This window comes from Argiope bruennichi, chromosome 2 (genome assembly GCF_947563725.1).
Source record: "Argiope bruennichi chromosome 2, qqArgBrue1.1, whole genome shotgun sequence".
Classification (NCBI taxonomy): domain Eukaryota; kingdom Metazoa; phylum Arthropoda; class Arachnida; order Araneae; family Araneidae; genus Argiope; species Argiope bruennichi.
The window spans coordinates 66495115-66508228 of NC_079152.1; the positions used below are offsets into that span (position 1 = coordinate 66495115).

At 26.9% G+C, this 13114-nt stretch overlaps 1 protein-coding gene across 2 annotated transcripts in view; it reads left to right on the forward strand.

The window, feature by feature from the left end:
* LOC129961816 (agrin-like) overlaps nt 1–13114 on the forward strand; it is a 675765-nt gene that overhangs the window by 633506 nt on the left and 29145 nt on the right. For both annotated transcript variants that reach the window (XM_056075396.1, XM_056075397.1), the window contains 2 exons: nt 1201–1335; nt 5375–5621. In XM_056075396.1, coding sequence (XP_055931371.1) covers nt 1201–1335; nt 5375–5621 — 382 coding nt within the window. The remainder of the gene's footprint in view (nt 1–1200; nt 1336–5374; nt 5622–13114) is intronic.

Consider the following 13114-nt stretch of genomic DNA (forward strand, 5'->3'; position numbering starts at 1 on the left):
TTTGTTTTCAAATGGATCGGTATATTTTTCTGTCTAAGAAGAATGAATTTATTCATATAAATAGATAAAACGCGATCTGATAGTTACAGAAGTATTGATGTTATTTTATATCCCGATATATAAAACCTTGTAAAAGATATGTGGATAAATGATTTAAGATTCTTAAAATATATATGAAAAAAATATCGAATATTATAGAAATAATTTTTATGACTGCATTATAAAAAAACATGTTTGTAATATTAAATAAAAAGTAAATATTTAACACTCCTAATAAATCTCTAAAGGATTTCAAATATCTAATGTTAACACAATATTTACGTAACTGTGTATTGCGGCATTTCACCATATTCTGTATTGAATCTTTTAAATTTTTATCTTATGCATTTTTTTAAAATAAATTATTTTATAAAATTGAACCTAGTTTTTGCAATGTTTACCGTAAGTATACACTTCAGTTCATGCTTTAAACTTGTTTAGATTTTGTTTATTTAAAAAAAATTCATTAAATAAATGCTTCCATCAAATAATTTTTTTTCCACACTAATACTACTATTCTTATAAAGATAAAATCTTGACACTCATAAAAGACACCGTTAATTTTCATTTTTTTATTAATTGAAATTAAAAATCTATGATAAATAGAAGTAATTTCGAAGTGTTTCCTTTGTAAAATTATATTTTAAAAAGTCTTTTTTGTATTTCGTCGTTGCTTTTGTATTCAAAATTATATAAATGTGACTTAATATCCAAAAAAAATGAATTTTTAGTTAAACCCATTCACACTCATCATGATTATAAAGGCTTTTTTTTATTGAATTCCCAATGTATATTAGAAAAGAAGAATGTTTAACATCACAAATAAAAAAAGACAAATCGTTTCCAATTAATTAAAGAAGACAATTCCTACTCTATTTAATTTCTTAATAACGAAATTTTCAGAAACTTTCTAAGTATAAAAGAATTGTTTGTTTTTATTCTGAAAAAAATGTACTATTAATTTTAAATACTGGATAAATAATAATCCTACACATATTATTGTTAAATTTAAAATTCTTATTAATTACTAATATATAATATATTTATTATTAATATTATGAATATTAATTTTATTAACCATGCTTACTAGTTTTTAATCCTATTTAAGAAACTGTAGTACAATAAAATATATACTTATCTTTTTTTTAAATTTACTTTTAGGCAAAACATGTGAAGTATTAGAAGATGCTTGCTTGAACAACCCTTGTACGGACGGATCTACGTGTGTGCCACATGATCAACATGGATTTATATGTAGATGCCCTCCAGATAGAACGGGGAAGTTGTGCGAAAAATGTAAGTCATCCCTATTTTGATGTTTTAATACGAAGATTGAAATATAAGTGATATTTACAGGTAGGGAATGCAAAATAAGAGTTCAAACTTCGGAATTAATTATGTAGCATTTGAAGATAACTAATCAAGTATTTTTAATGCTATTAAAAAATGAGGATTTCCAAATTAACTCCTAAACTTCCAGAATAATATTGGAGCAGAAATTGCGTGGTGAGTATACGGATCGAAATTCAGAAGTTTATCGATAACATGTAAAAAACACTTTATTCCGTCAGAAAACGCAGAAAAAAGGCAGAAAAGCACATCCAAAGCTTACACAAAGGCATCACTTGCAGAAATCACCGACATGCACCCAAATAGCATGCAAAAACAATAGTACGATTCTATTCAAAATGCAACTACAGAGGTCGCTTTTTGATCAGTATTCCAAATATAGAATTTATTCTTCGTGTGAGCACTTCATTCTTTTATAGTCGCCCAAAAGCCTTTGGAGTTTCCTAGACGACTCAACATATCATAGCTTCAAATAGAATTATCGGAATATATTTTTTTATTTTTTTATTTTCAATAAGTATTTATTTAAGTGCTCATATTTACACCCACAGAAGACTTTACAAATTATTCTATATACACTCTGCTATTTTATAGCTACCATTACTACATAAACACAATTATTTTGAAGACGTATTAAAATTATATTGCGTATTAAAATGCATACACTTTATTTCAAAGTTTGAGTAAAAGTTCTTATTCTCTTAAAAGTGTTATGTAATGTATATTTGATGCTTCTAATGAAAATTTAAAACATGAAATCCAGACAGTTATCATTATCTCTTATTATAAAAAAAATGTATTTCGTACTTACACCACCAATATACCTTTAATATATATTCTCTTGATAACTGGTAAGGAAATGATAAATATTAAGACAGTATTAGCATTAATGCTGGGAATATTAACAATATTAGGCTGGAATGAAACCTTCTGATAATAAAGACATATGCTTATAAGATTATAAAGACATAGTGTTTGGTAGTCACTAAAGCGCTCAAACAGCCACGTTTATGAAGACTTCGGAATGTATATATTTTAATATGTACTCTCATAATCTGACTTGCTAGTATTTTATTTACTGCTTCTTCCATTATGAATGTAAGTATTCTGATGAAATGAAGTCCTTTTCTGGCTGAATGACAGTAACAGGATGATAATCATTCATATCTTTAACTGTATTAACATAATTTTATTAAAACAGTCTCCAATATGTAAGAATATATTTCAATTCTGACAGAATGAGTTTTCTGGCAGAATGACAACAAGAGAACGATAATCATTCCCACTCATTCATGCACTAACATAATAAGTTATTAAAGCATTTATTAGAATCTACGAAAATGAAGGCACAGCTAATAATAAGTATAAAATATGCTAATAATATGTATAAAAGTATACTTATTATTAGCATAACACGTAAAACTTTGCGTATTATGATCAATTTCATGAATTTTGGGTGATGTTGAAACTTTAAAACTGTGTAATTGTTCTTTCCGCTCCTAAATAATTGCATAATACTTTCATTTTATGCAATTTACAATTGTTTTTAATTTATTTAATCAAGAATAATTAGAGAATTGTAGATGTTTATAGAATCCATAATTTTTTGCACCGAGTCTAACATCATTGAATAGCATAATTATATATTCTGAGTTTAAAAGTTTTGATACTTTTATGTCCCTTTGGTGCACGGATAAATTATTTTAACAATAATAAAATGATTAACAGATTAAAGAGTTGAACAATATATATTTTAACAACAATAAGTGATTTAAAAACAATTATAACATTTTTTTTAAAAATTAAATGATTAAAAAAAATTCGACATAAGATATTTGCTACATATTGACATCAGCATTAAGATTTCTTCTGCAATTCACCTTTCATGTGTCTGTGTTTATTGTTTTAAATTCCTATATTATCAATTTATGACTTGAACAAGTGTCTTTTTTAATATTCTGTACGCACCTTAGAGCTATATATTGGTGCTTAATGCAATTACTTAGTGCAACTCATAAGATATTATACTTCATGAACATAATTTTTATTTTTATGATATAAGAATAATTGTAAAAAACAAACGTTAAAATAATTAAATATACTTTATGCAGTTTGGATCGCTACCTGACATGAAAATTCAGCAGTCTCCCCAGGCTTCGGCAATGAATAAAATAGTTGTTTTCTACATGGAATATTTTCTTCTCGGTGATTATTTTCGAGACAAAAATGAATTCTCTGATCTCTGCCATTGGAGTGTCAGCGTTTTAAATTCGCTCTAAAACCTTAAAATCGGAATGCTGCAACAAATGTCATATTGATAGAACAGAGCGTATTTTTTAATGCAAAAAAGGAATAAAAAATAAAATAAAACTTTCATATTTATTTTTATGATACACCTCTGTAGTTGAGCCATTATATTTATAAGGGGTATTTAATATCATTTAAAATGTTATGTTCATTATTTTACTTTTGAGGATATTTGGATGAATAAATATGAATACTGTGAGCTTTAATCTCACGGCATAACACTCCCGAAATTCGAACACAGCAGCATTGGTTACCATATCCATATTATTTTTCTATCTGTGGAAAGTATATTTGAAGGATATTGCCTTTTTTCTTTTAAATGATGTTTAAAATATCGTGTTAAAGGTTAACACTATTATTGCTGTACATGAATAACGGGTGTGATTGTAATATCACATGAAAATATTCTCTGAATTGCCTAAATATATCTGTAAATTTTTTTATCTCTGGATTAAAAATGGCATTAATGGTTAAAATTGGCAATTTCGTTTAAAATTAAAAAAAAATACATTATAATTTGATATATCTAATTATTTGTTGACACCAATATGAAAAATAGTTTAAAATAGTGAAATGTGGAAAAATTATCAAATATGTTCCGTTTAACAATATATTAGTATATCGAATAATATAAAAGTATTAAGATTCCTTTTTGCTCCATTAAATTGATTTTATTTGAAAAATTTGCTGAAAATATTGATTTCTGTTGAATTTTCAATAGATTTCTAGAAAAATATATCAATATGATGAGAATTAAATATTAATTCAGTTACATCTTAATACGAATTTCGCAATTAGCCACTTATTTATTTAAAAAAAAATTTACAAAACATGTCGCCTCACCGTTTTAATATTCCATTTAGGTAATTTAAGATAACAAATTAGAGACAATAATAGGCGAAGCATATTTCCAAAAAATAATTATTTACTTTAGGTAATGAAGTCAATGATGAATGAGTATTTCGAAAATCTAATATAGAAAAATAAATTTTTATTCTTTCGTATTTTATGCGCTGCCGTACTGTCCATCCGATGGCGATAAAATTTTGCCAACCTTTTGCTTTGGCGATAAAATTTGCCAACCTATTGCTCAGAAAATGCATGTTTTTCACATGGCCGGTTGTATGTTGGATGCTCACGAGTCAGACGGCCAAGAAATGTAATTTGTTTTAGTTGAAGATGAAAAAACAAAAAATAAAGTCTACCCTAAAGTATACTTGAATAATAAAATAAAAACAATAAAATAAATATTATTTATCTTCTTTATATATATTTATCTTCTTTATATATCATTTAATTTCAATGAATGTATTCATTATCCACCAGAAAATAAATACCATTCCTTCCATCATTTCTAATTAAACAAGTTTGCTATTTCAAATTTCCAACAATATTTCCAAAATTATTTCATCTGTGGCAGCAACACGTCGGGTTCCAGCTTTTGATTTATAAAAAAAATGTCTATTCACATTTTTAATATTCCATTTAGGTAATTTAAGGTAACAAATTAGATACTAAGCTAGGCGATGCAATACAAACAATAATGACTTTCTTTATATAATGAAGGCAATGACGAATCATTTTTCCTACACGCACAGCATACATTTTAGTACTAAAACAAGATTAAGTTTTTTTCATATTAATGATGCATGCTTTATTTTTCTTCTTTTTTTATCAGCTATTATTGAGACGGAAGGCATCTTCGTTCCTGACTTCAATGGGCAATCATATCTGGAGTTCCCAACATTGTCGAATGTCCGGCAAGCGTTTAATATCGAAGTATGGTTCTTGACAAGATCTTTGCACGGCACTCTGCTGTACAATGGTCAGCAAGCTTCTGGCAAAGGGGATTTCGTCGCGATCACAATATCGGATGGATATATCGACTTTCGATACGACTTGGGAAGCGCCGTCCAATCAGTGTCGTGAGTAGTAAACGGATTTCTATCTCTCTGATTATGCTTTGACTTTACAGGAAAAGTGGTGTAAGGTCTTTGCTGATGAAAACGAAACATGATCGGTATAAAACTTAATTATCATTTTTTATTTGTGAGTTGGAAATACAATTCCTTTTTTTTAATAAAAATCATAACATAAGATAATAATAAATTTCAGAGCTATCATATATTTAATTTTAATTGACAAATAATTTAATATCTACTATTATACTACAAGAATATTAATTGTTCATTTAAATACTTATCAGTACTAATATTTAAGAAAAATGCTTGGCTTCAGTAAAGAAAAATATATATATTTTTTTTATTAATCCCAGTTTAATCATTTCTACTTGAATTTAAAGGTGAAATTTTACGGGTGATGATAGAAAATTAGAGAGATACATAGTATCTCTTAAGCTTTTATAATTGTATGAGTGAATTATATGATTGCTAAAATTTGAAGCTTAAAAATATTTTAATGAAGCTATAAAAAGACAAGTTACATAAAATATTAAATTGAAAATTTTAACGATTTTTAAGACTGGCGAACAGTTGGTCTCCAAAGGCGACTAGTATAAAATAAAACTAAATTATTATTGTATTCAATTGTGGAATAATAACAAATTATGTCACTACATTGGTATTCCTTATTTGTATCAAAAGCAATTACAAATATTAAATTATAGAAAATAAAAATATCAAAAATTCAGATTTAGTATTATTATGTGCTAACGTATATTTAAAAAAATATATACATTCTATCTGCATTTAACGTGACTATGATCTGTTTTGCGTATTGTTGTTGCTTTCTTTTTTAACAAATAATTGATAATATCGTATACCATCTTAAATAACAGAATTCTATGTTTCGATGTTTGGAATGTTGGAAAGATTCGTAACAATGTTGTTCGGCATTTTGTGCAAATAGGGGACTGATTTAAAACAAAAAGGCACACAATACTTCAGAATGATGGGAGGAGAAAAGACAACTCGAGCATTAAGAGGATAATTTGCGCATAAATAAGAAAGTTCAGTTCCCTTGCCGATATGGTAATGGCGGTGTTAAACTAATTAACTGTCCCAACGCCGAAGACGCGACGTACGTCCTTTGAGAGTTCCTGCTTCTGATACTAGTAATACAGTCTAGTGTGTGTTGTTCAAAGTGCCTGTTTTGTTATCTGTGGTGGTCTGAATATTTGGATTTTCAGGATATGTACTTATATTAAAGTAAGAGGTACCCTTATGATATGTCTCACTCGCAACTACAATTATTCACATTTTAAAATGTCATGTGTAAATAAATTCTACGCATCCTAGTAAACATTAATGATCGCTAATTATGATCGCTTGTAGAAAAAAGGTACTTGGTATACATAAAGGTTTAAAAGTTAAAGATAGTTATATTAAAGCCGTTATTAAAAAGACAAAGGTTACATGTTATGTATAACTTGCCATTTCAGGAAAATTAATTACATTAAATATTATCTACGATTATGAAATTATCATTAAATTATTTATAAAAAATTGAAATACTTTAACAAAAATGAATAAACAATTGTAAATGTACCGAGTTTTTTTTAAAAAAATAGCAAGTTTTTAAATATGATTTATGATATTAATTTATAAAGTGTTGAATAAACATTAGCTAATCAAAAGATGTTTATGCATACCACCATCTCTGAAACTTTCCATTAAATTCATTCGTCCCTGTTGTGTAAACTATCTCCTAGAGCTAAAGTTGAAATTGAAATAACCTGCTCCACTTCAGCTATACAACTCGCTTAATTCAGTTATGCGATAATGAGAACGATAAAAATATAAAAGCAAATAACCTAATTATCAACTTTTATCTCATGATCTAAAATTCAAATGCGCGATGCTGACATTTTAAGAAGTAGCTAAATAGTTTAACAACGAATATCTTAATGTGATTTGTTGATGTTCGTTGACTAGCATACTTGAATTTTCTTCATTGTTTTCGAACTTTATTTATCTTAGAACTTAGTCTTAAACCTTTTTAAGTCGTATCGATCTTTTCTAAAAGGTTTCATTGATTTAACTTATTTAGTCAGTTCACGAACAGCGAGAGGTGCAATTAAATCGATATGTTATAATTATTAAAGTAAATGTTTGCGACAATAGGTAATATTTTGAATAAATATTTTAGACTTAGTTAATTAGCTCCAGATAACTTTAGAATAAGAGCTGTATTTACAGGCGATTCTGCCTGTACTCTTAGTATTGAATTAAAATATGATGAGTAAATACATTTAAATAAAATGCATTGAGCGAAAAAATTAAAATTCAATTAAATAACAAATATATGCATGGATTATTCTTATAGGTGCAAACAATTATATTCATTTAAGATTTATCTTACTGCTGTTCAAGAAAGAATTTTTAAGTAATTATTTGATAATGCTAGAAAAGTTATGACCAAAAATTTTGTGAAATTATTGCAAATATTTATATTAAAATTAATCATTTTATGATTTTTCTCAGCTTTCCTAGACCACATTCTAATATTTTCACTCCTTATATATCAAAAAAACAAAAACAAATTTTTAATAATTTTAAATAAATGATAAAAATGGATAATGATTGTCTCTGTTTATAAGGAATTTCTTTTAAATTATTTTTGTAATAGCTTTAAAATGAGGAAAAAAACGTTTTTCAAAGAACCTTTTAGTATCGAAATCTCACCCTTGGGCTATTTTCTTCCTTTCATGTAATGAAAAATCCTAGCGTACAGATTTCTAATGGAATATCTAATATTTTGTATCAACTTATTCAAAGAGAAAAACAGAAAACTTGTATCTTAAAATTCTTTTGGCATAACGTTACATTAAGAACTGGATTAAAAAGATGCAGAGGTAAACACTTAATCTCAAACTTTTGTGTATTCGATCAGAGGGAAGATAATTAAGCCATAGCATATTTTAACAAAATTGAAATAATGTTGACTTTAAGGATCAACAGAGAATTGACCGTTTCGATGCAAACCGTACCCCAAAGATTGATAATTTATTCATTTTCACTGGTTATTGAAAAGCAGAAAGAATTTCTTGGTTTTGTTAGTATTTTTCTTATAAAATTTCATTTGATATCGTTTGCATTTGAAAAGGCCCCATTGACATAATGGTAAGGTCTCGGCTTGGGAACCAGAGGGATTCAGGCTCAAGACCTGATTCTACTGAAGTACCATTATGTAAGCGGGTCTGGTGGAAGTTAAATCCATGGGGGCCAAACTTCCTTCAGCTGGTGTGCTGAGGAAGATTGGAGAGGGGTTGCGAGTTCAGGTATTGTCATCGATGTCTGACCGCGGTTCAAAATTACGAGGTCCGACCCAAGATAGCCCCAGTGTTGCTTTAAAAAAACGGACGTTAATATAACTGAACTTGAATTTGAAAAAGATAAAGTGTTTGGATGTTACCTGAAAGATAAAGCCATAATGCAGTTTTATAATTACAAGCATTATTTCTTATTGAAGAAGTACCGTTTTTCATATACCGTTGCCAAAGAACATAAATTAAATTGACTGATAGAATCGGCGAAAGTTCATGATTTCGAGTATTGATATAATTTCATGTGCTTACACCACTGTCTTTGAAAACTGATGACGTAAATTCAACAAATATTTCAGATTCTAATCAATATAATAAAGTTTTAAAACAGAAAAATCTTTTTTTGCAACTCTTTTTCCAAATTATGTCTTTTCACTCCTTTGGTGAAATTATTTTTAACTGTTTCAACCAATATTGATAAAAAAATAATAAAGTAATCGCTCCAGTGAAATATTGATCATATGAAGCAGATTTTCTATTCAGGTTACCCCGAATAATTTAATGAGTTTCGTTTGTTTTTTGTTTTTACATCTTGATATCATTTTTTCACCCCGAACTAAAGATAGGTCTAAAATATCCATTCATAATTTTACCATCATGTAATGTTTTCCATGAAGCAGAAAAATAAGATTTAAACCTTGCTTCTAAGTCGCAAGCTTTTCAAAAACACAGAAATATAAAACATCAAAACTTTTCCTGATAAATTTATCCAATTAAAATTTGTCTAAGATATAGTTATATTTGTCTTGATAAATTTCACTATGAAAGTTTGCTGAAGAAATTAATTGAAATAGTTTCAGATGTTCCCGTGAAGAGAAAGATAAAATTTCAAGAAATGCCTTAATTTGTAGAAACTCTAACATCAGTCCTTGAATTCGTGTAAAGTTAAAATGCATAGTAAAATAGAATGTAAATTGTTTGGAATCTAGCTGAAAATGTTTCTTTTTAATTTCGTTTCCAATACTCATCGGAAAGTTTATAAAATAAAAATATATCAATATTTAAAAATTAAAAATAAATATTGGAAATTTCTATTAACTCCATTTATTGAATTCAGTTGCACATATATTTGCTAAATCTCTATTGATATTTGTTAGATTGATGAGTATATTTAATTGAATTTTTCAGAACAGATAACAAATTAGACCATGTTTTGCCAGGTCTTTTGTTAAAGCAAATTACTTTTCTTATGATCTTTTTATTCATGTGTAACAGACGCAAAGGAAATTATAAAAAAATACTTTTTATATGAAAATTTAATTTCTAATCATAACATAATTTCCAAATAGGATGCATTTTATATTTCTAAATTCCATTAAAAAACTTTTTTTTTTCGTGGCATCCCAATTATGAAAATTTTTAGTAAAAGTCTCGAATAAATCCTCTAATTGCATTATGCTTTTTTACCAAAAATTATTTTTTATGAATGAAATCTTTTTTGTTCTATATTCACCAATTTTTTATTTTTTCTCAATAGTTTCAATTTCCATATTTCTTAATTAGAAGTATAGAAATTCTTCACAGCAGTTGTATATATATATAACAAAGAAAAAAGGCAACCTATTCATTTGTAAAACTCAATCATATATTTTTTGATTTTATAAGAATTTGAAAAAAAAATGATGAAAAGGTTTAATTAGTAAGAATAACAAACAAATAGGAAAAATAACAAATAGTTATTTGAAATACACTTTTAGATTATTACAATATAATTATTATCAGTTCACATTTCATAATCTTTCCATGATTTAGAAAAACAATAATTTTTAAATAAAGGACAAACCTCAATGTCATTATTCATTTCGCTATTATCACTGTATTAGAGGATATATATTGATGTTACATTCCTGATGTTTTACATTATTTGTGTCTTGTAATTAAAAAATAACTAAGCATGTACGTTGTTAGTACTGTTATGAAAGTATTTAAATTATTAAAAATTCGATCTATTTCTGATAAGCAGAAATTAATTAATAACCTCTAAATAATTTCTCATACATCATAATAAATAAAAGGTGGAAATATATGATTCTAGCTACAAACAAGATACAGAATGAAAGTAAAATAATGGTTTTTAAAAACAAATCTGTTAATCTCTTTTTTTTTTCGGTATAATGTCTTACAGTCTTTGTCTATTCTATTATTTTGTTTCTTTATCACATTAATCTATTTCAGGTTCATTTTTAAGGCATTATTGATGAAATTATTTTTTGGTAACCAGCAGAAATAATGATCGAAACAATATTTTTAGGATATCTAATATTATAAATCCGTTACATATTTTTGTGATGAAAGACAAAATCTACTTAGGTATCTACTTTAAATTAGGAAATATATATTGCGGGCTACACTTTTAAAACACATTTTAGTAAAACTCCCTTTCGCAAATTCAGTTACAGTTTTTCCTTTATTCATGTTAATCTTTTAATGTTATATCAGTCACTTAAAAAAACGAATTAAAAAAAATTCTTTGAGCAGATTAAATGGACTTAATTAAAACAGATAGTATATGACATTGGCACAACACACGAAGGCATATTAAAAGAAACTGAAACTCATACATCCCACAGATGTTTTATCATTTTACTAGGAAAAAAAATACCTCACACTACTTCTTAAAAAAAGAAATTTATATGATAAAAAAATGAAGGGATATTTAAAACGAACGACAACTTTGTTAGTAATCGAAGAGAAACATAGATATCTGAAATAACCGTACTTTAATGAATAAATGAATGAATAATTAAAATCAATAGTTCCACTAATTTTTTTAACATGCTTTATTTTTTCTATAGACTGTTATTCTGTTTTTTGTAATACAAAAAAAATCGAATTCTGAAGTTTTTGATGGCTTAAATGTAAAATTATCTTGGATTTATTATTATATCTCTTACTTACATTCGTAAGCAAAACAAATTATATTATCTATGTTTACCTATGTAAACGAATTTTTATATTAAGTAACCATGGCATATTTGTCAGAATGAATAATAAATAAATTTAGTATTGACAAAAATTATTTTCTAATTTGCCTCCTTAAATACTATAAATTCATTAAAATATTTAAAACATTTTCATTGCGATTCTTTCTCTAAATCGCTTTCTATTTTCTTCTTATCCAATCAAAAATTCCACTTTCCGCTACATTTTTTCCAATCGTATGTAGTGGTAAAAACTAATTACACTCGGTTAAATATTTAATCATAAAAACTGTCATCTCGATTTTAAATGTTCTATCATACGCTAATAAGAATTTTAATTTACAGCAAAACAATTTCTAAAACACGGTGAAGGTATTTTTTTTTCTACAGATGTGATAAATATGACTTTTTACTTAAAATAATTAACACAGAACATTTTTTAAAACTCTTATGAACTGACTTTTAATTCCATTTTTGCTAATTATGATTTAAAAAAATAACGTGAAATAATTATCTGTCCCAAAGTAAAGCTCGAATGTAATTGTTTCATTTTCAATATCTTTTTCGAAGATGGGGGGGGGGACTCCTCAAAAACGTCGCTCTATTCTAATGAGTTTACTTTGTCCGAAACGACATTTATTTCATTCATGTTTTTGACGTAAAAAATGGCATAAAAAGTAAAAAAAAAAAAACAAAAAAAAAAACATGCTTGTTAAATGAAACTCTCGAGACAGACTTTTCCTCTTTTTCAGTTTCTTTTTTTAATCAAGTTTAATTCTTTATTGAAGTTTTCTTCATCACCGTTTTCATCAAACTTTAATTTTGGGAAGTGCTTTAAAACACCAGCAACTTATCACAAAAGCTATTCAAAAATTCCCTGCAATAATTTTTCTTCCTTCTATTAATGCCTTTTTCAACATAATCTTTGGTAAATTATTCTTCTCTTTTTCTGTAAAATCCAAATCCAATCTGAAAACTTGCTTCGAGGAAGTTTCCTGAAAATTCTTTGGCATTAAAAATCTCTTCCATAATTAGTGAACGTCCCGCAACAAAATTACTTCTTGAACTAACTGGAGCGTAACGAAAAGAGGTTTGCGTTTTGACATACGGTGGGTAACGCTCGAAGTTGGTAAGAAATAGCTGCTACTCACTATAAAATTTCGAATTTATTTACTGTGTGCATGCTGCCTTCTTGAAATCTTTTGAAATATGA